Here is a 20544-nt window from a genome sequence, read left to right as displayed (position 1 = left end):
TTCTTTTTTCCATATCTATAACAGGTATACTCAGTGACATATCATAAACAACATGTAAAGTCATTTTATCAAAGTGCTACCTGAATTATAAATAAAATTAAATTTCAAAAAATAATTTAAGAAATTTTTTTATTTTAATGGAAGAAAGCTAATAAACTACCTTGTGATGTTTTAGAGGAAGTGTTGTTTAATATACAGATATCCTAATACTATCACTATAAAAAATAAGCACATACTTTGGGCTATTTTTATCTTTATTACAAAACAAATATTTTATGTTGAGGTAACATTTCAAAGGGTATTTGGCAAAAATCAATTGAATTCTATATATACAATTTTATGTGCAACATATGTAAAGGACTCAGAGGACAGTTTTCCTAGCATTGCACATAGACAGATTTTAGAAAAAATAAATAAAGCTAAAAGTTTTCTATTTAAAGAGGAATCTCCTCCCACTGTCCCCATCCAGTCCTCCACATCATCACCAGTGGTCAATGAGGTGATATTCATGGGAGTCCCACCAAAAAAATGTCAAAACTGATAAATTAGTTGGAAAAAAGTTGTGTGTATCCAAACATCTCACTCTGGTTCATAACTTGAAAGTGCTTTCACAAACTAAACATTCAATTATATAGGACTTACTGTTACTTATCTCAAGAATAAATGAAATTCTCTCATCGTCAGTGAAATAATCCTATGAAGTGTTCTGACTCCAGTGTCTTCTCTGCAGTGAAGTCCTCCCTTCCCTGACTCCCCAAGGCAAAGTTGGTTGCCCCCTTCTACACTCTCATAAATTGTGTTCACACCTCTGTGATAGCACTCACCACATGGGATTGCAGTAATTCTTGTTTCCCTTATATGTATTCCTCTTTAGCTTTTTAGCTTTATTTATCCCTCTGTAAGCTCCCCAGGAGCAAGAAACAAGCCGTAAGCTTCTTTATATCCCTAGCACCTCGCACAGTGCCTGGCATGTAATGGAATGTCAGTAACTGTTTGTTAGGTTCATGAGTTAGGAACTATTTCAGCTGTGAAGCTATAATGCGTATCTTTCCTTGCTTCCCGTTTCATTGTGTTCTGGTGTCACTCCCCATTATTTAAACCTCTACGGTTGGTGACACCCTAGAAACAAAAGTAATGTCCAGCAATTCCTTTCAGAAAGCAATGACCCTCAGTTATCCTTCTGATAAAAACAAGTTACAGTTAGAATTCTTTCCTCGCTCTCCAACCTCTAAGGCTCCTCTACCTGAGAACCACTTCTTGGGAAAGCTGATGCTAATAACCATCTTGGCAGTCATTGTCGTCTTGATCCCCGATGGGTTTGTTGTGATAAGCATCGACTGTTAATTTTCTGCTTTCTATCTCAGTGTTTTTTGACTGGCCATCTTCCTCACTGCTTGATTTGCTCTCAGTAGAGTTGCTATCTTCTTGTGATTTGCTGCTGTCCTGAGAATCACTGTCATTGTCTTCCTCAGACGGGCTGTCCTGCTCAGACTGGCTTTCCTCGCTCTGGCTCTCCGTGGAGGCCCTGTCAGACTGGAGGCCCTCCTGGCTAGAGCTGTTCTCGTCCTCAGCGGACTCGGGGCTTTCCTCGGAGTATTTGAGGCTCTCATTGGATTCACTGTCAGCTTGCTCCTCCCTGGATTTGCTGTCTGAACTGGAGGGCGTACTCAAGCTGTCCTCCTCACTGGACTCACTATCTTCCTGAAGTTCTTCTGAGTGACTGGAGGTATTATCTGGGTTGTCACCCCTGGACTTACTCATTACCTCTTCCTGAGATTCACTACTGGTTTCTTGAGATGGCAGGTCAACCTCTTGACTAGATTCACTACTGGTGTCTTGTCCATTTTGACTGTCTTCTTGGGACTGATTCTCCTCACTGTCTTCTTGAGATTCACTCTTGCTGTTTTCCCTGGATTGGCTGAGGCCAGCTTCTTTGGACTTGGTGTCCTCTGCGGAGTCACTCATGACGTCTTCCATTGTGTTGCTATTACCAAGATCACCCGTGTCATCTTCCACAGAAATGCGGGACTTCCTGAAACTTTTCCTAGCGGGATTCTCCCCTGATCGGCTCTCCCCTGAATCCTGAGTGCTTGCTTGCTCGTCACTGTTCCCTTTTGATTCTTTTGATCGGACACTGGCGCTGTTCATTCTGGAGTGGCTTCTCTCACTCCTGATGGTGTCTGGATCATCGCTCTGCATCCCTTCATCATCAAACTCAGAGCCATCCCCGTGGCTGCTGTCTCCCTCACTGCCGCCTCCCACCCAGTGCTCCTCACTCTCGCTCTCTTTGCCAAGGTCCCTGCTCTCACTGGTGGTATCTGGGGCACTGTCTTCCCTGGATTGTGTGGTGTCAGCTGAGTCTTCATCGCTTCTGAGTCTGGAGTTTCCTCCTTGTCTCTCTTCAGGTCCTGGGCCATTGTCATCATCACCAAAGGTGTCATCTCCACTGTCATCTTCATCATCATCTTTATCATCGCCTTCCTTTCCTCCATTCCTAGAGAGGCCACCAGCTGACCCATGAACATATGGATGATCATGAAGGCCCAGGCCTTCCTCTGATTCGGCACTGTCACTGGGGTCTTCATTTACCTGGAGTTTGAGGTTAACAGACATGGTCAGTACCACAGGAGGTGATACAGAGGGTGCGTATTATCTAGTATCCATCTAGGTTCTTTCTGTTTTCTTCTTCCTACATCCCTCATCTAAACCACAGTCAATTTCACTGCTCAATAACATCTTTACCAGAGGTTAAAAAGCATGGAAGAGGAATTGAAACTCAAGTCATTCCATTTTATACAAGTATAATTCACTCATGCTGCAAAAAAATTCTCAAAAAAGCTTTATTGAATCATATTTATAAAACTCAAATCATATTGTAAGTATGATTCCTTAAAAAACTCTCAGAGAGCCTGGCTGGTGTGGCTCAGCGGTTGAGCACTGACCCATGCACCAGGAGGTCGCAAGTTCAATTCCCGGTCAGAGCATGTGCCTAGGTTGTGGGCCCAATCCCCAGTGGGGGACATGCAGGAGGCAGCCAATCAATATTCTTTTTTTTTTTTTCTTGATTGATTTTAGAGAAAGAAAAAGGGAGAGGGAGAAAGATAGAAACATCAATGAGAGAGAACATCTATCGGCCACCTCCTGCATACGTCCCACTAGGGATTTGGTACACAACGTGGGCATGTGCCCTGACCAAGAATCAAACCAGCGACCTCCTGGTGCATGGGTCGATGCTCAACCGTTGAGCCACACCAGCTGGGCCCAGTTAATGCCCTTTCTCATCGATGTTTCTCTCTCTCTCTCTCTCCCTCTTCCTTCCCCTCTCTCTAAATTCAATAAAGAAAATATATTTAAAAACTGAGAAAGAAAAACTTTCAGAGTCTTTTGTAAATTAAAGAGTTGGTTTATAATGCTCACTCATAAAACTGTTTGGTTTAAAACAGAGATTTGAAAAATACAAAGTGATTTAAAAATGACCCCCAAGGACTCTAATACACTGCTGGTGGGAATGCAGACTGGTGCAGCCGCTATGGAAAACAATATGGTGCTACCTCAAAAAATTAAAAATTGAACTTCCATTTGACCCAGTGATCCCACTGCTGGGAATATACCCTAAGAAGCCTGAAACACCAATCAGGAAGAATATATGTACCCCCATGTTTGTAGCAGCACTATTTACAATAGCTAAGATCTGGAAATAGCCCAAGTGTCCACCAGTAGACGAATGGATAAAAAAGCTGTGGTACATATACACAATGGAGTACTATGCAGCGGTAAGAAAGAAAGATCTCTTATCCTTTGAGACGACATGGAGGGACCTGGAAAGTATTATCCTAAGTGAAAGAAGCCAAGCAGAAAAAGACAAATACCACATGATCTCACTTATATACGGAATATAATGAACATAACAGTCTGAGGAATACAGTAGACCCAGACACATGGAAGTAGGGCACAGACTGACATCCCTCAGAAGAGGGGATGGGGGGTGGGGGGGTGGGAAGAGATAAACCACAGAACTTATATGCATGTATGCATGACCAATGGACATGGACAACTAAGCCAGGGACAGGGTGGAGGGGGGTGGGGTGGGGGGTGCCAATGGGGTAAAAAGGTAAAATATCTGTAACAAAAAAATAAATAAAAATTCATTAAAAAAAAATAAAATAAAAAAAATAAAAATGACCCCCAAATTTTTTTTCTGAATCAAATCTGTTGGGGGGGGGGGGTATGTATTAAAGCAAGAGGATGAAATCTTTAGCTAAAATGAAAGTAAAACATTGAAATACAGTCTACATCTCACCCAAATCGTGCTTATACCTTATTTGCCCAGGCAGAGAGTTGCCCGTATAAAGCTTAGCTAGAAGATCGCAGCTAGTGTGACTACCAAGGCAGCTCAGGTCAGTGAGCTCGGACAGGTTGTTCCCGTAGGTAAAACAATGGGATGCTCTACACAGATAAGGAAGGATGGTGAGTCATCATCACTGAGATCTGAGAAAATCTGCTCGTTCTCATTCTTGTTCATTCTTTTTTTCTTTTTGTACATGTTCCTACCGATCAACATCTGAGTTTCCAGTCGGGAATACGACATAATGAGGTCTCTTCCCATCAGTAGTTTACACTGAAATGCTGCACCTGAGCGTCTGTGTGGCTCTCTGTGCCACAGGGGATGCGGCACCCTCCCCAAGCAGACTGTCACTGTCCCGCATTTGAGCTCAGAGAACACTGTGGTAATAAACCACCACTTCCTGGAGGAGAGCATTTTCCCAGTTCTATGCTCATCAATTTCTAGAATGTTCCTCTAACAAACCTTTAGTAAGTAGTGGCACAAAGCCTAATAATTCCTCTTCCAGCTGTGGTTGAGTATAGAATGCAGCCCCGCAGAGGAAAACCTGGTTTCCAGAATCTCTGGAGCCCATAGGGTTTAGTCCAGTCAAAAATGATAGAACAGCTAAGAAAGTAATGACATTTAGTCTTAGAGAAACGGAGGAGGAGGAGGAGGAAGAGGAGGAGGAGGAGAAGGAGGAGGAGGAGGAGGAGGAGGAGAGAGGAAAAAGAGAAAAACAGTGTTTTGTTAAAGAGATATCAGTTAACTCAGCTTTTCTCAACCCCAGGACCACAGAGGAGACTATTTTAAAGAGAACGTCGTTACTAAGGCCACTGTTTCTTCCAAGTTTCCTCAGAGCTCTCCTGGTCCCTCCTCAGCAGGGTGCTTGAGGGAGGAGGTCTCCAGGCCCGGCAGATACTTCGAGCCATGTTAGCCAGGACACTTTTCTCTGCCTGATCTGAACTGCCCTAATTGTAAAAGCAACATTTTAGACTGATGAATGAACTGTTGTTCATCTAACATAGTCTGTGACCATGTGTGTGTGTGTGTGTGTGTGTGTGTGTGTGTGTACGCGCACGCGTGCGTGTTCTTTTTAACTAGAGGGAAATTAAGGGCCACAATGTCTATAATCTGACCCCAGTGACAAATATGGAATGAACAGCATGTCCACATCTGAATTCTCCCACTCATTTCTCCCCTCCTATTTTATGGGACTATTTCGTCAGCATAACCAATGGTTAGAAAAGGTTATATTTAGAACAGTCGCCAGGTAATTTAACATTTCCTTCCATTCCTAAACAGTCTGAAAAGTTAAGAAAGGTCTGTTTAATTACCTGCTCCTCTGAGCTAACTTTACTTTCTTCTGATGACTCACTGCTCTCCTAAAAGGAAAAAATATATAGACATTGTTTGTAACTCCTGAGGAAAGGCAAAAAAATTGATACACACCAATTGCTTGTGGTTGGGATTTACTGCTTTCCAACTGGCCTAAGGGAATGGGGAACTGCTAACGTTACTTTAGAAGACGTTTATGACAACAAATAAATGAGATAGTTACCAAAGGTGGTGTTTGTGTCTGAGCCAAATGACCCTGTAAAAAAGGAAGGAAAATAAGTTACTTCTTCACAGATGAATCATGTCATCACAAATATTTAGAATAATTTTAGGTGATTTTTTTTACGTTTCTTGATATATATTTTGAATTACATGAGCAATAATGATATTTTATGATGAAATAGCTAAAAAAAATGAATGTGAGGTGACTAATGGCTGAAAGAATCTTATGATATAAAGACCTGAAAGATTTCTGTATTTCTGATATTTCTCTTAGAGAAATATTTACTTTCTTTGAAACTGGGTGTTCATACAACCTAGAGGAAAAGTAAGATAGGAAAAACAGCATGAGAACTCAAAACCCAGATTTAAGTCTCAATTAGCTCCTTGGTTTGGGTATTAGCCCTGAAAACCAACATCTCAGTGTTAGCGTTGAAATTCATGTGTCTCAGGAAACCCCTGAGTCTCTGGTAAATTGCAGTGGTTGATCATGCTATGGGAATTTGGACAATTCACTTCCCCTATCAGTTTCTGGTTCGTAAATCAGTTACTATCTGTAAAAGAGTATCAGCAGCCACTGTGCTTACTCCACAGGGTTTCTGTGAGGATAAAATCAGCCTATGGAAGCATATTGAGAACTATTCAATATGACATCAACTAAAGTAATGATCCACTTTGAGAATATCCACTTTATAAAAATTCAATAGTAGACAAAACTGAAGGGGGAAAGCCATTAAAGCTTTCTCGAGTCACATAAGATCACCAAAATAAAAAAGAAATTCTAAATCTGAAACTTAATTACTCATAGTTCTGAGTTATTTCACTTCCTTTAACCTTCCAAAAACTCAAAAAAAAAAGTCTGAGCCTGTGGTGCTCTGACCCTGTCTCCTCTCCTCCTTCCCCCTGAGCAAAGCTAAGTCCCAAGGTCCCAGGAGGCTCAGAGCTGCTGAGAGATGGGTGTGCAGACCCGAGATGCCGAGTAGAGCGGGAGGAGCTGCTCTCCGCCGCTTCTCAACAAGCCTCTCGGGCAGCACTTGGCTGGAGATCTCTCTTCAGCAGAAGGAGCTGTAGTCACTTTAAGTCTCTGCCCTGTGACAGTGCAAGCAGGCACAGTGACAGACTACTCCAGTCAGCTGTCATTTGCTTTTTTGTTTGTTTGTTTGCTTGTTTTTTTTATTAATTTGTTTTTGTTACAGATGTTTCTCATTTTTCCCCCATTGACACCCCCCTCCCCCCGCCGCAGCCACTGTAGAAAACACTATAGAGTTACCTCAAAAAGTTAAAAATTGAACTGCCATTTGACCCAGTGATCCCACTTCTAGGAATATACCCTAAGAAACTGAAACACCAATCAGAAAGAATGTATGCACCCCCATGTTCATAGCAGCACTATTTACGATAGCTAAGATCTGGAAACAACCCAAGTGCCCATCAGTAGATGAATGAATTAAAAAGCTGTGGTACATATACACAATGGAATATTATGTAGCTGTAAGAAAGAAAGATCTCTTATCCTTTGAGATGATATGGAGGGATCTGGAGAGTATTATGCTAAGCGAAACAGTCAGTTGTCATTTGGAATTAAGGGGCGGAAGGGAGCAAGACATTGGTATTTTTCTCATGCCAGAGCCAGAACACAGTATGTGTGTGGTACTCTTAGTCTCAGGCTGAATGAGTGAAAGGATCCACAGTGGCTGCTTTGAAATTAACTAGCCTAAGGACATCTCTGAGACAAGTTCGTAAGAAATCCTGCCATGTCCTTTCCAGCCTCAGTCAGGGGCAGGACCCCCTCTCAGGCCTCGGGCATGATCTTCCCACCACTAACAGCATACGCTCTATCATACGCAGCAGGAAACAAGATAATAAACAAGACACTCTTACTGAGAGAAGATTTTAGCCCTTGTAGTTCTAAACTTGAGAACCTACTGACCTCCTAGACCCGGCACCTTCCTGACGGGGATAGGACACCTGGTAGAGGGTGCATCTAGATCCAGAGTGACCCGGTTCAAAGTCTGGCTCTAATACTTCTTAACCATATAACCCAGACAGACTAGGTTACTCTCTCTGTCTCAGGGTTCCCGTGTGTAAAATGGAAATAAAATACAGCACCTAGTTTATTAGGTGCTATGAATTGAAAAAGCACACAGAACTGTGTCTGTCAATGGTTCTTGAGTCTTTGAGAGTTCATAACTATCAGGTCACTCAGAGTCAACACTCAACCGTTGTTAGTTATCATTCCAAGGACTGTAGTGTCCTCGCATTCTTCTTTCTTCTCTCACTTTCCAGGACTTGGCCTGCTGCCTACCCAGACATCTGCTAAAACGTATTTCTAGTCCTAATCCTCCAAGGACAGTCTCGGTTCCTTGTCCTCCATCCCCTTGCACTATTATACACACCCATTATGGAAATAAAGCTAAAGAAGAAAAGGCTTCCTTATTATACTATTAAGTTGGAATTGAAGTATTATATGAACTAAATTTTCTTATATGAGCTAAAAATTATAGCTCTTACTACCTATGTCTTAAGTTATTAATGTGTTCATTAAATCATTAACAGTTTCAACATTTGTAGTGAAGATCATTTGGTTATACTAATAATATATTTAAAATATTTCAAAAAATCTTATTTCTACTCACCTTCCATTCTTCAGAGCTCTCAGAGTCAGTATGTTGATGCCTGGCTACCTAGAAAATTCAGTGCACATGGTCAGCCCACAGAGAAATTTCCAAGGCACCTTACTTAATTAGGAGCAGTAGTAGTCAAATTTTAGCAAGTACCAGAATCACCTAGAGACCTGTTAAAATATAGATTGTGCTACACCATCCCTAGAAAGTCTAGTTCAGTAGGACTGAGGTAGGACCCAAGAATTTACATTTCTAACAAAGTTCTAGTTGATGCTGATGGCGCTGGTCTGGGGATGACGCTTTGAGAGCCACTGCTTAGGAGAGAGAAAAGTGAGACTCGTGGCTGGTATCAATGGCCACTGAACACAATAAGGAATAACTCAAATGACATTTTAAAGAAAACAGCTCCCTAAGAAACTACTGTTTTCATCTGACTGAAACATACATAGCCACCTTGGCTCATAGCCAATGAAAAATGTGAAATTTTAGGTATAAAAGGTTTGGGGGGTTTCTTTTTTTCATGTATCCCTCTCCTGATACTTACTGGAAGAGCACAGGACAGCCCCCAAAGGGACATAAGCAGGATGCTGGTCTTCATAGCGGGTGACACTTCTACCTGTGATGAAGGACATGTTTTTGTCAATGTTAAAAAGATGTAGGAGCTTCAACTTTTTAACAGTTTCTTCCTATTTAAAAAACAACTCATCCAAATGTCCATCCACTGATAAATAAAATGGGCCATATCCATACAATGGGATATTATTTAGCCATAAAAAGGAATGAAGTACTGATACATGCTACAAAGTAGAGAAATCTTGAAAACACTACACTAAGTGAAAAAAAAATCCAGACACAAAAGACCACATATTGTATAATTCCATTCATATAACATGTCCAAAATAGACAAATCTATAGAGACAGGAAGTAGATAAGTGTTTGCCCAGGTTATGGGGAGTTGGGTTGTTAACAGCTAAGTGATGAATTGTGGAGGTGATGAAAATGTTCTAAAATTGATTTTGGTGAAGGTTGCACAACTCTGTAAATATATTAAAAACTATTAAACCGTACACTTCAAATAGGTAAAGTATATGTGTGAATTGTATCTCAATAAAGCTGTTTAAAATAAACCTTACTTCTAAGAGATAAACGGAAAACTTTTTGTTTAAGCAGTGTTGCTCAGTGGTTGAGCATCGACCCATGCACCAAGACATTGCCAGTTCTATTCCCTGTCAGGGCACATGCCCAAGTTGTGGGCCCGATCCCCAGTGGGGGGCATGCAGGAGGCAGCCAATCGATGTTTTTTCTCTCATCAATGTTTCTCTCTCTAAAATCAATAAAGAAAAAAAAAATTTTTTAATAAAAAAAAAGACTTTTCAACGAGGAGGTCTATAAACACTTCTCCACTAACACATAAAATATGATAAATAGAGGGAAAACTAAAGAAAAAAATACAGAAATTTCTGACCATTCACTTTCATAATGATTATGCAACTTGGTATGGCAGAGCAACCTGGCAAATATATTCCCCAAAAAACTATATGGATACCATTGATAGCTGGTGGGCATTTGTCCACACACATACACATACACATACACATACACATACACATACACATACACATACACATATACACACACACACACAAAGTGGCTTTCCAGTCACATATATAACCTCATAACAATGTCTACACAAAAGTATATTGGCTTTGCATTTTTTTTCTTGATCTGCAAGAAATGTGCTATGGCAGGCTTTATATTACAGCTCGAAAGCTCATAATATCTACTGTGCTACATTTAGTTAGAACTTCTACATGAATATGCCAAATCCCTTCCAGTGTCACGCACAGCGTGGAGGCTCTCGGGAAGAGGAGAGGTTGGATGCACTTGTGAATCATGCTGAGAGACACAGGCCAAATCAAACCACATTTTCGTGGAGGGTGGCTTCATTTCACACCTCAAGAACTGGTAACTTGGAAAACAATTTGTTCTACATCTAAAAATAAATGTACTAGATGCTAAAGAATTATTAAGATGATTTAAAAAATAATAATTTGCCTTGCGGCTGCCTTAACAGGCTAGTCAGATGGACTTCCATATGTTTTGCGAAAAATCCTACAAGTTTACTGCAGACTTCACTATTGTTGATTGGTCTTTTGAAATGTTAAATATACACTATACTAGTGACAAAAGATCTAAGTCAGAGATTCCCATCCCTGGCTGTTTATTAGTTTCATCTGGGGAGATTGATTGATTGATTGATTGATTGATTGATTTTAATCCTCACCCAAGGATATTTTTCCATTTATCTTCAGCTAGGCCAGGAGGGAGGAAGAGAGAGAGAGAGAAACATCAGTGTGAGAGAAACACATCGATTGGTTTCCACCCGTATGACCCCAACCAGGGCTGGGGATGAACCGCAACTGAGGTACGTGCCCTTGGCTGGAATCGAATCCAGGACTCTTTGATCCAGAGGCTGATGCTCTAACTGCTGAACCACACTGGCCAAGGCATCTGGGGAGATTTAAAGATATACCACCCGGCCAGTGTGGCTCAGTGGTTGAGCATTGACCCATGCACCAAGAGGTCGCCGGTTGGATTCCCAGTCAGGGCACATGCCCAGGTTGTGGGCCCGATCCCCAGTGGGCACATGCAGCAGGCAGCCAATCAATGTTCTCTCTCATCAATGTTCCTCTCTCTCCCTCTCCCATCCTCTCTCTCTAAAATCAATAAAGAAAAAAAATTAGCCCTGGCCTGTTTGGCTCAGTGGTTAGAGCGTCCGCCTGCGGTCCTGAGAGACCCGGGTTCGGTTCCCGCTAAGGGCATGTACCTCGGTTGCAGTTTGTCCCCGGCCCTGGTCGGTTGTGCGGGTGGCAGCCACTCGATGTGTTCCTTTCACATCGATGTTTTTCTCTCTCTCTCTGTTCCTCTCTCTCCCTCCCACTCTACCTGAACAAAAAATGGAAAAATGTCCTCGGGTGAGGATAAAAAAAAAAAAAAATTAAACATACACCAATGCACAAATCCCACCGCTGAGTAACAAATCAGTTCACCTAGAGAGGGAATAGGCATGAAGTTTGCTTTTAAGGTGCTCTAAGTGATTTTAACCCTTGATCTGAGAAATAAGCATACATTGCTCAATAATGTCTGAATATACTAAATAACATCTGAAACATTGGACTTGAGAAGTCATTTAATCTTATTTTTAAATGTATTCAAGAAAACAATAGAAATCCTACAATAAGGAGGCTGAGCATATTCCTCATTTCTGCTCTCACAGAGCTCACATGGTCCGACAAAGCCTCTCACTTTATATCATGAGCATTATCCCTCTTCAACACTGCCATTCTTGGTGTGTGCTGTTTTCTCTATTCTAATTCAGCCTACTTCTTATCAGTCCTTGTATTTTGATATTATTTAATATTTTTCAAATCCTTTGCCTAATATCAACAGAGAAAATGTATGAAAATGCTCAACTGCACCTATAACAAGCCTAATTCAAGAAGATACTACTTTTGAGGGAAACCAGACTATCTCATTCCAAAATATACCTTTTGACCATAAAACTTATTTTGAGCTGAAGGCACTTGAGAAACAGCAGGTGCAAGAAGGGCACGCTGATCCTCCTTTTTCCTCCTGAAAACAGGAGATAAAATTCCCATGTGAATGGTCTTCTCTGTACTACAAGGAAAGGTGTTTATTCTTACCTGCAGAGACCAGACTCAAGGCACAAACAAGCCTTGTTAAACTAACCCTTATTTCCCCAGTTATTTCTACACAATTTATGGCAATAGCCCAAAACCCTGGTCTTGCACAATTTTCACAAATGTATTGTTTCCTTGTCTAAAAGGTATACTAGCCCTGGCTGGTGTGTTCAATGGTTAGAGCATCGGCCTGCACACTGAATGGTGGAGGGTTTCATTCTCAGTCAAGGGCACATACCTGGGTTGCAGGTTCAATTCCCAGCTCTTGTTAGGGTACATGTGAGAGGCAACCAATCAATGTCTCTCTCCCACCCCTCTGCCCCTCACTCCATCCCTTCCACTCTCTCTAAAATCAATGGAAAAAACATATCCTTGGGTGAGGATTAACAAAATAAAGAAATAAATAAGCCCTGGCCAGTTTGGCTCAGCAGTTGGAGCCTCAGCCCGCAGACCAGAGGGCACGTACCTCCATTACAGTTTGTCCCCGGCCCCTGTTGGGGTCGTGTGGGTGGCAACCATTTGATGTCTCTCTCTCACACCGATGTTTCTCTCTCTTTTCCTCCCTCTCTCCCTCCCACTCTATCTGAAGATAAATGCAAAAGGTCCTCAGGTGAGGATAAGAAAGAAAAGAAAAGAAAGAAAAGAAAAGAAAAGAAAAGAAAAGAAAAGAAAAGAAAAGAAAAGAAAAGAAAAGAAAAGAAAGAGAAGAAAGAGAAGAGGGGAGGGGAGGGGGGAGAGGGGGAGGGAGGGAGGGAGGGAGGAAGGAAGGAAGGAAGGAAGGAAGGAAGGAAGGAAGGAAGGAAGGAAGGAAGGAAGGAAGGAAACTTACTGCTCTGGTCACTTCTTCAGGTTTCATTCTCTTTTGAAGGTTCCCATGTACATGTAAAATTTTTAATAAAACTTGTATTTTTCTTCCTGTTACTCTGTCTTAGGTCAGTTTAATTCTTGCCCAGCAGGAGTCCCTAAGAGGGCAGAGTTTGCCTCCTCTACACTTCTCCTTCGTTTCCACAATCAATTTTTTTTTTTTAGTTCTTAGGTTTATTTCTTAAGAAAAGAAAAGTCTTCCCCAAATATGATACTCTCAAAATAACTGCATGCCAATGGTTTTAGCTTCACAGGTCAAATGAAAGGTAGGCCGCTCACCATTTTAATTTTCAAAGTGAAATTTGAACACGGTGGTAATCTCCTGCTGGTCTGAAAATTAGCCAAGTCTGAAATATTCCAGCCTTGATAAAAGGCCAATGAATACCGAGTTCTCCTCCTGTATTTTCTCTTTTCTCTTATCCAAATAACAAAAAAAAAATAAGGACATGCTTAGTCTACACCAATGAATGCTGGGTTTGGGGGGACTGGGGTTGTTGTTTGTTTTTGTTACAAAGGAAGTAAATGCTTCCAGTGTTCAATTTTCTTGGCAATGGAATATCTTGAAACATAAGATGCACTAATATGCTCATGCTTCTAGAAATACCATTTAACACCCAGACCTAAAGTAGTAATTTCCCAAATGGAGGTCTGATAAACTAGAATAAAATATGCCGCGGGGTCCTGATAGAGCAGACATCGCCTCCCAAAGAATGTCATCTGCCATCCAGCATTGAAAAAGTCAGATCTTAGAACCTATGCTAGATTTTTAATTAGTATTTTTATCTTAAAAAAAAGTAATAATGACTCTTTTGTGAAATGTATTTCCAAGTGAGAGTTCCAACCTCTTATAAGTTTTTCCACTACCACCCTAAAAAGTCTAGAAGCAGATATGCAGTAGCCCTATTCTGAGTAATAAATTAGCAAAATAGCTGCAATCCTGAAAGATATGAATCCAAAACCTCAAGTTCTTCTTCAGGGATCAGCACATGTCATCTCTACATTGCACCCTGTCATTCTACCATCAGAGCCTGGAGCAAAAGGAATCAATAACCTCCATTTGAGTCCCGCCTGTTTGGGAGGCTGGATATGTATTAGAGACTTTCAACCATTGTGAATTGTTCACCCAGAGCTGAAAAGACGGAAAATGTTTAGGCTTGGAGAAGGCAATTAATTGCAGGTCCTTCTCTTTCTGGCCACCCTCGAGTGCATCCTGAACTTCTTGGTGCTCTCAAGTCAGCAAACTTGTTCTGGAATTTCCTCAAAGTTTACAGTCACGTATAAAGTACATATCTTCTTTCACTGAAATACGTACTTTTCAATTAAGAGATAGGCCAAAATAAGGAAATAAGAGCTTGAAAAATCATTGGCTCTATTTATCATGCTTAATCTGGTTGTTTTTAGCTTAGTGCAGTTGTCCTTAGTAATACTAATAAACAATTTATCCGTTCATTGCCAGTCAACAAATATTTATGGAAAACATTCTATGTGCCAGACACTGTTCTACGTGCTGAGTGTGTAATAAAAATAATAAGCTGGTCTTAAAAAAGTAAAATAACCCAGAACCCGATTAACCAGAACATCCATTGGCTAGAATTTGTTTGATTATTATTCTTTGAAAATAAAGTGCAATTTGGCCAGGACATTAAATCTCTCAGGAATTCAGAGAACCAAACCAATAAATCAATTAAAATGTCTGATCTTTCCGATTATAATTGTCTTAAGTTCAGTTACAATCATTCCCATGTCAATTGCCTTTAACCACAGTATAATAATTTTTAGGTTCTCAAAATGAACAGATTTGGAAGGCCTCTAAGCTTCTGACGCACATTGGCCCACATCACCATTTGAGGGTCAGTAAGTAGACTGACTAATGCCCTTTATGAAACTGTTTGCTTGTTCACATGTTGTAACCAACCATATCAAAGTAGGACAGTCTATTTGGTTCTTAGTTAAGCAGAAAGTATGGTTCACCGGAGGTTATGGCTCCTAAGAAAGACAGGTTGCTAGAAATGTTGCTATGGCACATGGGATCTTCTCCATGTCACCCAGAATTCATTGCCTGACCACAGCTCCTGCTCGGTCATGAAAGACACAATTCTGACACAGATGAAGTGGAATAAATGCAGCAAATAAAAATACATGTAGTTAGAAGTATTCTATACTAGAAAATGTTTTTAAAAGACAATTGTATTCAACATTTACTGAATTCTGAACGTATACAAGACATCATGTCACCATGAAAACCAAGCTAAACAATACAAAAGCATTATAGTAATCACACCCTTTGTTTATTTCAGTGGTCTTGGCATCTTCTTTCAGTTACTCTGCCCATAAAGTATATTATTGAATACTGTCTAAATGAATAGCATTAAATGGTTTTTAATTTAAAACACCATATTTTGAAAGTCCTGCCAGTCTAGTTTAGATTCTTTCATAATGTCCTGTAGGCCATGAACCTCACTATATCCATGAAACCTAAATGTAAAATTTGATTTGTTTTGTTAATTAAAACTAACCTTCAAAATGACTTTTCATCTGCCTCTGGTTCTGTAAACCTTCCTTTTCAAAAGTACTATGCATAGATCTAACTAAAGACTACTGAGAAAAACACCTGGCTCTATTGACTTAACATGTCATTTCAGTGTCATTATTTACTGTGGTATAAACAACAGGCACAAAAATGGGAATCATTTTTACCCAAGGCACAGTTCTGCCCATCTTTCTCTACATGGCATGCCTCTCAATATGTACACATATTTAATATTTTTCAAACAACACAGAAGAAGTCATTTTTCAAAAAGTAAACCATGAAAATGTCTTACCGTCTTCAGTTCACAAAGGTTTGTTCCAAAATGTCTTGACAATCAAGCTGAAGTTCTCACAGAGGAAATCTGTGCCCAACAAAACCACGCTTCTGTTGATGTTCTGAACACTTCTCTGATGGTGCAGGAATTTAAATGCTGCTTCAGCTCTTCCTAGCCAATCAACCTTGGGCTGGGGGTGACTGACATCACAAGGTGTCACCGGGACTCTAGCACACCCACACTTCCTCCAGCCTGCAGAGGCAGATTTTCCCTAAAAAGCTCTTGTGGTTCCCAAATGACTATACTAGTTTCCATTAAATTGAAGATCTTCCTAAAGCTTTATTTTGATTTCTAAATATATGTCATTCACATCCATGCAGCCTTATGAACATTATAAACAATGACAATATCTTCCACCCACTGATAGATCCCAGCAGATGCAAGGATGGGAGAAGGAAAGTCAAGGGGTGGGTAGAAAGTTTCCTGTTAATGTACATTACCAGGTTGTACAAGAAGAACCTACTAAAATACTAGATTTGCCTAAATTGTTGGTGCTAAAAATATGGGCTTTTATTCATTCCTTTTTTTTTTTTTTCTTATAACCACCTCTACTACTCTCTGCTTTCCTCTCATCTCCCTTCCCCCATATACACACAAGGTCCAAAATTTTTACTAATCTAATGAAGTGTCCACTTACCGAATTCTGTGGTGACTGGAAATGTTAAAAAAAAAACATCCTAAGTAACTTTTGTTTTTAACCAAAAGTAATTTAAATCTAAATACTTCATTATTTCCCCAAACTGCTTGTCATATTTTGGTTTTAACTGGTGACTCTTTGAAACAATAATTGGATTAGGAAGAAGGCTAGCTGTGTAGCATCTAAAGAAACCAATTTTCAAGGGACTCTCTGTCATCACTGAAGATGTAATGAAAGGGAGAAAATGGCATTGATCAGGACTCTTCCGGGAGTATATTGTCTGTGGGGACCTGCGACTGAAGTTGGCACTCCCAAAGGAGCCTGCTCAAGATACAATAGAACAACCAGTGAACAAATATTTAAAGAATATAAGTCACTGGAGTTTAAATTCCTCAAGAGTGAAGATATTTGCTTTGTTTGCTGGTGTACACCCAGTGTCTTTATACCTAGTTTCTGGGTCATAATAAGCACTCAGTAAATACTTTTGTAAAGGATTGAATTGATTGGCTTCAAAATGGGCCAGATTGTTAGCTTGCCTATAGTACCCGCGTGACTCACTCTGACATTTTTTGAAAGTTTTATGATTGTTGGAAATCTTTTCTGATACTCCTACCAATCTGGTTTTAGAGAATTGGGGTTGCCCAGTTTTATCCAGGAAACTAATACAAACATATGTACTCTTACCTTATTCAATTTAAACTGCAAGAGGGTAGAGAGCCGAAAATGAGAAGAAAGGAGTTTATTTCCTTCTAGAGCTGATTAGAAAACCAAAGTTCACGTGGGGATGCTATAAATTCCCTATGTTCTGTCCTGGTTCTGAATTACACTTCCCAGTGGTTTCCTAGGTCACGCCTGAGGTCTATCCTAGAAGAAGCTTATAATCTTATGTCAGAGCAGATTCTGGGAAGGTTTCCGCAGAGGGTGTAACAGGACATTGTTTCAGAATCGCTTCGAATCCCCAAATACAGACAGATAAAGCAACTAGATAACAATACTAAAAACCATGTACAACACTTACAGCAAACTAAATGTTTTATTTACCTAATGTTGTATTAAAAAACCACTCCTATACTTTGTATCTTAAAACAATGACCATTTTATTATCTCTTATAACTGGGGCTACCAGTCTGGAGACTCAACTGGAATAGAATATTCAAGATAGCTCTCTCACGTGGCTGTTATCTGGGAGCTCAGCCAGAGCTCGTATTCTGAGCGTGTCAGTTCTCCACATGGTCTCCTCTCCTTGTAGCTGGGCTTTCTCACAAGGTGGCCGGGATCCCACAGCTTCACAAAATGTCATTTTCTCTGCATTCTGTTGGCCAAATCAGTCACAAAACCATCCCACATGCAGAAGGAAAAATACTCCTTACCTTTTGATGTGAGAAACAGAATGAATATACAAGGAGGAGAGGAAATGTTGAAGCCATATGGAAACCTGTTACCACACTACATGACAGGTTATACCCACAAACTCCAAACCAAGTGGCCGAGGACGAGCTACCAACTGCCACAAGAGCTACCTGACCCATGCAGGAATAAGCAGAGGGAAGCAGAGGGACATCTGATGGACATGAGAACAGGAGCACTCACAAATAGTCAGTAGTTATTGCTGGTGCACGCCAATGGCACGCAGTGAAATCTGAAGTACTAGGAAGCACAGCTTCCTTCCAGGACAGACCCATATAGAGGAGAAACTGCTGGGAGTAAAATACAAATTGCACAGAATATGTACATGAGAGAAGGCACAGGTAAGTGTGGGAGAGGGGAATGGATTCAGGAAATCTTAGAAAGCAAGCTGCTTTAAATACACACACACACACACACACACACACACATACACACAACATGAAAAGAATAGATGAGGGAACTATGTGAAAGCTACCCTGAGTAATGCCTCCTTCCAAAAGTTAAGGAAAACCAATTTAATATAAAACAAATAGCAAAAAACTATAAAGTTTAAATCTCTGGCCGGTTTGGCTCAGTGGTTGGAGCGTTGGCCTGCAGACCAGAGAGTCCCAGGTTCGGTTCCTGCTAGGGGCATGTACATACATACATACATAAATAAATAAATTCCATAAGAGCAGAAAAAACAACCTTATAGACAATGAAAGTATGCTGAGAATACAACAAAACATAACTTTATATTTTAAAAAGAGCCGAAAGACATTAAGAAGATAATACAACAGATGAGAAAAAAACAACTTATGTAAAAATTAGGAAAATTCAGAAATGAAGTATAAAAAATTAGGGAAATAAAAGAAATAATACTAAACTAGAAGGGACACAAGAGGGAATAAACACAACAGATAATTCTTTAAGAAAGCTAGATGGCAAAAAGGAGGACATGTTTTAAATGTAAAAGAAATGAAGGAAGAGGAAAAAAGTATTTGGGCCCTGGCCCGTTTGGCTCAGCGGTTAGAGAGTCGGCCTGCAGTCCAGAGAGACCCGGGTTCAGTTCCCACCAAGGGCACGTACCTCGGTGGCAGTTTGTCCCTGGCCCTGATTGGGTCTTGCGGGTGGCAGCCACTCAATGTGTCCCTTTCACGTCGATGTTTCTCTCTCTCTCTCTCTCTCTCTCTCTCCCTCCCACTCTGTCTGAACAAAAAATGGAGGAATGTCCTCAGGTGAGGATAAAAAAAAAAAAAAAAGTATTTGGTAGCAAGTGCCTTATATTAAAGATGGGCAAAGAAGATCCAAATTACAGATAATAGGAGCTTTAAAGAAGATGATAAAAGTGAGAGAACAAAAGAAATACTATAATGAATAAATAAATAGCAACATTTATAATTCAAGGGAATTTCTCTGAATTAAAGAAATATATATTTAAAACTCATATTGAAAGAGCTCAGCATATATCTAAGAATATAAGACTAAAATGACCAGCACCAAGACATAAACTAATAAAGTTACAAGACTTTAAAGATAAAGAAAATAATTCTTTTGACTTCTAGGCAAAGCAGCAAGTGACTTACAAGGGAAAGAAAACTAGATTACCTTAATACCTTTTGACAGCAATGTTTTATGCCACAAGAATATGGAATAACATATTCAAGACATTCAAGATAAAAATGTAAATCAAGGATTTTATGGTTTGCAAAATTAGCTTTCAAGTATAAAGGTCTCAGACAAATTATAACCAACATGCAATACTCAGGAACTATAGTTTTCTCAAACCCTTTCTGGAGAATCTACTAGAGAATAAGCTTCAGACAACCAAAATGACTAGAAAGATATTGTCATAAGAAGAGGTGGTAACCATTAAATATATTTTTACTTGTAGAAATAAGAGTAAATGAGGCTAAAAAAGAGAAATTATAGTATGTAACAGTATATACTAAGTGTAGATATAATACAGCTTTTTAAAAGATAAGGAGATTGAAACACATGAAAAAAGAACTTCAGATTTTCTTATGGTGATAATATTGTTATTCTGAAATGTTTGTGTAATATGAGATAAAGTAAATTAGTAATTATAAATTATTATTATTTTTCTTTGTCTTTATTGTTGAAAGTATTACAGTTGCCCCCCCCCCCTTTTTCCTTTATTGATCCCCTCGCCTCCTTGCTCCTGCCCCTCTCCTGCCTTCCTCACACTATTTTTTTGTGTCCATTAGTTATGCATATATGCATAGAAGTTCTTTGGTTTATCTTTTCTCTTCCCCCTCTTGCCTTCCCTCTGTGGTTTGTCAGTCTAACAACCAATTTGTAAGTCTTAATCCCTTCACATTTTTTGCCCATTCCCCATCTCCTCCCTTTCTGGCTACCAACAAAATGTTATCTGTATCTATATGAGCCTGTTTCTGTTCTGCTTGTTCATTTGGTTTGTAGATTCAATTGTTGATAGATATGTATTTATTGCCATTTTATTATTTACATTTTTTTATCTTCTTTAAGAAGATCCTTCAACATTTCATATAATACTGGTTTGGTGGTGATGAACTCCTTTAGCTTTCTCTTGTCTGGGAAACTTTTTATA

At 39.9% G+C, this 20544-nt stretch overlaps 1 protein-coding gene across 2 annotated transcripts; it reads right to left on the bottom strand.

Annotated features, from left to right (window-relative positions):
* Positions 1-1272: 1272 nt before the first annotated feature.
* DMP1 (dentin matrix acidic phosphoprotein 1) lies at positions 1273-9100 on the bottom strand. 2 transcript variants are annotated; one of them, XM_036244687.1, is made up of 5 exons: positions 9043-9100; positions 8515-8558; positions 5883-5915; positions 5659-5706; positions 1273-2589 (listed from the first exon to the last, which is right to left on the bottom strand). In XM_036244687.1, exons 1-5 carry the CDS (start codon positions 9098-9100, stop codon positions 1273-1275), a joined length of 1500 nt encoding a protein of 499 aa, XP_036100580.1. The 2 variants fall into 2 exon arrangements, with proteins under 2 accessions (XP_036100580.1, XP_036100588.1); XM_036244695.1 differs by lacking the exon at positions 5659-5706.
* Positions 9101-20544: the final 11444 nt, after the last annotated feature.

The sequence above is a fragment of the Molossus molossus genome, unplaced genomic scaffold, assembly GCF_014108415.1.
Source record: "Molossus molossus isolate mMolMol1 unplaced genomic scaffold, mMolMol1.p scaffold_m16_p_1, whole genome shotgun sequence".
In the NCBI taxonomy this organism is placed as follows: domain Eukaryota; kingdom Metazoa; phylum Chordata; class Mammalia; order Chiroptera; family Molossidae; genus Molossus; species Molossus molossus.
The sequence above is the reverse complement of the archived record's forward strand: the minus strand, read 5'-3'. Positions and strand labels throughout refer to the sequence as shown.

Excerpts from the sequence above, each read along its gene's own strand:
- DMP1 (XM_036244687.1), bottom strand. The coding sequence starts at position 9,100 with ATGAAGACCAGCATCCTGCTTATGTCCCTTTGGGGGCTGTCCTGTGCT. Across the intron at positions 8,559-9,042 it reads GTCCTGTGCTCTTCCAGTAA|CCAGGCATCAACATACTGAC; the intron begins GTATCAGGAGAG and ends TTTTCTAGGTAG. Across the intron at positions 5,707-5,882 it reads AGACACAAACACCACCTTTG|GAGAGCAGTGAGTCATCAGA; the intron begins GTAACTATCTCA and ends TTTTCCTTTTAG.